The 4,470-nt window shown below is 36.7% G+C and overlaps 1 protein-coding gene across 1 annotated transcript; it reads left to right on the plus strand.

Moving 5' to 3' along the window:
* Nucleotides 1–322: 322 nt before the first annotated feature.
* LOC140783980 (formate dehydrogenase 1, mitochondrial) lies at nucleotides 323–4,253 on the plus strand. The gene is made up of 6 exons (XM_073131160.1): nucleotides 323–574; nucleotides 736–907; nucleotides 1,326–1,866; nucleotides 2,521–2,645; nucleotides 3,688–3,800; nucleotides 3,963–4,253. Exons 1-6 carry the CDS (start codon nucleotides 488–490, stop codon nucleotides 4,074–4,076), a joined length of 1,152 nt encoding a protein of 383 aa, XP_072987261.1. The 5' UTR covers nucleotides 323–487; the 3' UTR covers nucleotides 4,077–4,253.
* Nucleotides 4,254–4,470: the final 217 nt, after the last annotated feature.

Genomic DNA, 4,470 nt, shown 5'->3' on the forward strand with positions numbered 1-4,470 from the left:
TTAAACTTAACAAAACCTCTGGATTAAATTAACTATATTAAAAAAATTATAAAAAATATCCTTAACTAAATCGTTGTTTTCGTCTAGTTATTTTAGAAATAAAATATTATTTAACGGAATATTCTAACGGTATTAGTTTAAAACTAGCTAATTTAGGATGTTTTCTGTATATATTTATTAAATTATAAGACTCGATTTATAAATAATAAAAATGTAAGATATAAATTATAATTTCATTAAATACAGGGTGTTATACGCAAATTTCTCTTAATTTTATTTGTCCATATACCTGAATTTAGCTTTTTACGCCGGTTCCAGGCTTCCAGCAGGCCCCCTTGGCCTTAGACGACTTGTCCTCTTCTATCTGGTCGCCACGTGTCACGTCTCTCTCGCACTTCTCGTGTATATCTACTGCCCCTCTCTGCTGCGTCCTCGCCAAACTACCGTCATCTCTTCCACTCATCTTCGACTTCCTTCCCCCAAATCAATGGCGATGATTCGAGCGGCGAAGCAAGCGATCGCAGCTGTGACTTCGAGCGCTCCCGAAGCCTCCACTCTAGCGAGAAATTTCACTGTAAACTGCATAAAAGTCTTATCCTTTCTCCAGCTTTTAAGTACTCATTCGAGCGAATTGTACTTGATTTCACTGGAATTTTGATTTTGATTTTTTCTTCTTACTATGTTCTTTCTACTTGAAGAGGATTATTTGATAGATGTTTGTTGAATCCACTTTAGGCGTCCTCTGGGAGCAAGAAGATTGTTGGGGTGTTCTACAAAGCCCACGAGTACGCAGAGAAGAACCCTAACTTCGTAGGGTGCGTGGAACGAAGTCTGGGCATTCGGGAATGGCTGGAATCGAAGGGTCATCAGTACATTGTCACTGATGATAAAGAAGGCCCCAGTTGCGGTTGTGCACTATCTTATTATCTATGATTGCCTTTTCCTATTTGGATTTTGTGCTTTAGATTATATATGCGTAAACTTAGAGGGTTTTTATGAAGGCTTGATTTGTATAGTATCAGAGCTGGGTTCTAGAGTGCATTCCCTTTAGCCAAATTATTATTTCTTTCTCCATTTTTTTTCCACTTGAGACCTCACCATTTTTCTTAAATAAGAAAACTGTTAGATCCTCTGTCATTTGCTAGCTGCATGCACAAATTTAGAATTCGCCTGAATGATGCATGGTTCCGCTGCCATCACTCTTTCAATCAATAAGATGTTGTATACGTCTAATTCTAACTGGATTTAAAACGGATTATGGAAGTTTTCTTAATTGTTATGTTCTTTTCAACTAATATTCTCTAAAATCTAAAATTTCTTACCAGAACTTGAGAAGCATATATCTGATATGCATGTCCTGATAACCACCCCATTCCATCCGGCTTATGTCACGGCAGAAAGGATCAAGAAGGCCAAGAACTTGCAACTTCTTCTTACTGCTGGGATTGGCTCTGACCATATTGATTTAAAGGCAGCAGCTGATGCTGGATTGACTGTCGCAGAGGTCACTGGAAGCAATACTGTCTCGGTTGCAGAAGATGAGCTCATGCGGATTTTGATCCTTGTTCGGAACTTTGTGCCTGGGTATCAACAAGTGATAAAAGGTGAATGGGATGTTGCAGCCATTTCTTACAGATCCTATGATCTTGAGGGCAAAACAGTGGGGACTGTCGGTGCTGGCCGCATTGGAAGGCTTTTGCTTCAGCGTCTTAAGCCCTTCAACTGCAACCTTCTCTACCATGACCGGCTCAAGATAGATCCAGAACTTGAGAAAGAGATTGGTGCAAAATTTGAGGAAGATCTTGACGCTATGCTTCCTAAGTGTGACATTGTCGTGATCAATACGCCTCTCACTGAGAAAACAAGGTTTCCGTCTTCCCTTTCTGATTATGACATCTTTGGCTGATACTTTTGACTAATATCTACTAAATTCTGACTGCATTAGCTAATGGTTCAACTTTTCTGTTAGAGCTCTAGCATTGGTCCAAACTTCTCTTCTTCTTTTTTTAATTTCCCAAGCTATGACTAATTGTCGGCAGTCAATAAGATAATTATTAGAGGAATCATTTCTTTTATCTTTCAACTCTAAAGGAAATATGGAGGTTTACCCCTGATTGCATTATCTTATTCTTTGACTAAGTTTTGGCTTCTACTTGATAACTGTTCATGTAGACTGTATAGTTCTGGGCCTTCTAGCAATTCCCCCCTTATAAATTTATTTCTTAGGTTCTAATTTCATAACTCTTCTTTCGTTCCTGGAACACTAGGTTGGCAAACAGTTAACAAATGATTCTAAATCTCAACTTTCAGTTCTGATCCGTCTTTGTTGTCCCTTTTGCTCAATATGAGAGTAATGTCAAACCTACCTGCATCAATCATTTTGGCTAACCATAAGTTATTCTAAGTGAGTGATCACATATCCAAGTTCCCTAACGAAGTCCTGACTCAGGCAATCAACTATAATAACATTGAGAATTATTTTTGTCTCCTAATCCTATTAGTTACTTGTTGGTGTTTCAGAGGCATGTTTAACAAAGAGAGGATAGCAAGGATGAAAAAGGGTGTTATTATTGTGAACAATGCCCGAGGAGCAATAATGGACACCCAAGCAGTTGCAGATGCTTGTTCCAGTGGACATATTGCAGGTATCTTTGCCTGTTCATTCACTAAGTTTATTTACCTATGAGAAGCTTTATTTCTGAATAAACAACCTTAAATACATTGGTGGTTGAAAAATAGTCATGCCATTTAATTTTATTTAGTGTAAAACCAAAATGCTATTTATGAAGGATTATGAAAAGAATGAAATGTTAAGAACATAAAACTCAGTCTGAGTATTGATTTAAGAGGTCATCATAATGATTAATGAGGAACAATATACTCTTACATTTAATAAAATGAAACAAAATTGAATTGTGCCTTCAGTTGCATGAACCATAGATAAATCATATAACTATATATTTCAGGAAGAGTGAAGTCCTGTGGCAGTAGTTTAAAACAGTTTGAAGAAAACATGGTTTTTGTATTCGATGTGCATAAAGACATAGCAATCAAGCTTCTGCCTGTCTGAATCTTACAGTAGCAGAGAACTCATGAGTGGGCTAACTATTCTGGAATGCAATCAGTTTCCTCTCTGTCCCATGTACCTTCTGGGCCATTAGGAAATCGGTCAAGTTAAATTTGGCTTTTGATAGAGACTAACAAACATCTCATTTTATAAAACTCTGAAAGAAGTGACAACTCAAGCAAAGAAGAGAACAATCTCTTATGTCAAGGAAGCTACATAAATAGCAAACGGAGACAGAATGGTTTCCATTTTTAGTGAAGAGCTGAGAAATTGATCACAATCTATGGATAAATAATAAGAGAGCCATTGATGGGCATATATGTGATATATAAACTGAGGGATTGGCTGAAAACTATTGTGAATTATGTTCAAGAAGTAAAGCAACCAAAAAGTTAATTTCGAGTTGAACTTGATGAATGAACCATAATATATATGATCTGTTTATTGGCCAAGAGAATGGTATGGAGTATTTTTGTGAGGACACTTGATCACTTACCTAACATGCAAGACAACAATGTGAAATGATACTGCATTTACCCTATGTATTCTATTTTAAATTCTGTAGGCACCCATGTGAACTGGTTATAATGCTATATTCTTTTTCTGTGATCTGGTTTCAGGTTATGGAGGTGATGTTTGGTACCCACAGCCAGCGCCAAAGGATCATCCGTGGCGATATATGCCTAACCATGCAATGACACCTCACATTTCTGGAACTACCATTGATGCCCAAGTAAGCTTCTTCTAGTTCATCATTTCTATGTAAGACTATCTAACAGATGGATAATTACACTTTCATTTAATTTGCTCTTATTCCTGCCTATAATCTCTTTGCATATCATCAAAATTGGGAAGGCAATCAGATAAATTGTGAACTTTTCCTGATATTGTGCAGCTGAGGTATGCAGCAGGAGTGAAGGACATGCTTGATAGGTACTTCAAGGGAGAGGATTTCCCGCTGCAGAACTATATAGTGAAGGAAGGCAAACTGGCAAGCCAGTACCAGTGATTGCTGCTTTCCTAGATCTCTAAGGAAGAGGGACTTTTCCATATAAATAATGAGATGGTCGTCATGTACGTTTCTACCCAAGTTTTGCTACTTGAGTAGCCTGTATTCCAGTTTATTAAAAATAAAAACTTTGTATAACTATGGTGCCATTTTATGGAAGTATCACTTTTGGCGAAATGATCTATTAAACTTGTTGGCATTACGATTGATGATATATAAATATTTTATGTATGTCTTAATCATTATACATGGCTGAAGGAGTAACAATAGACAATATCATAGCTTATGCTTTAAAGAAACTTTTATATAAGCTATTTTTCGGTTAACTTTTAAATATAGTAGCCGGTTGGATCAACGAGTTATATAGAAAATAAATCAACGAGTTATATAAAAA

Source organism: Typha latifolia, chromosome 1 (genome assembly GCF_019914945.1).
Source record: "Typha latifolia isolate L0001 chromosome 1, TyphaL0001v2, whole genome shotgun sequence".
In the NCBI taxonomy this organism is placed as follows: domain Eukaryota; kingdom Viridiplantae; phylum Streptophyta; class Magnoliopsida; order Poales; family Typhaceae; genus Typha; species Typha latifolia.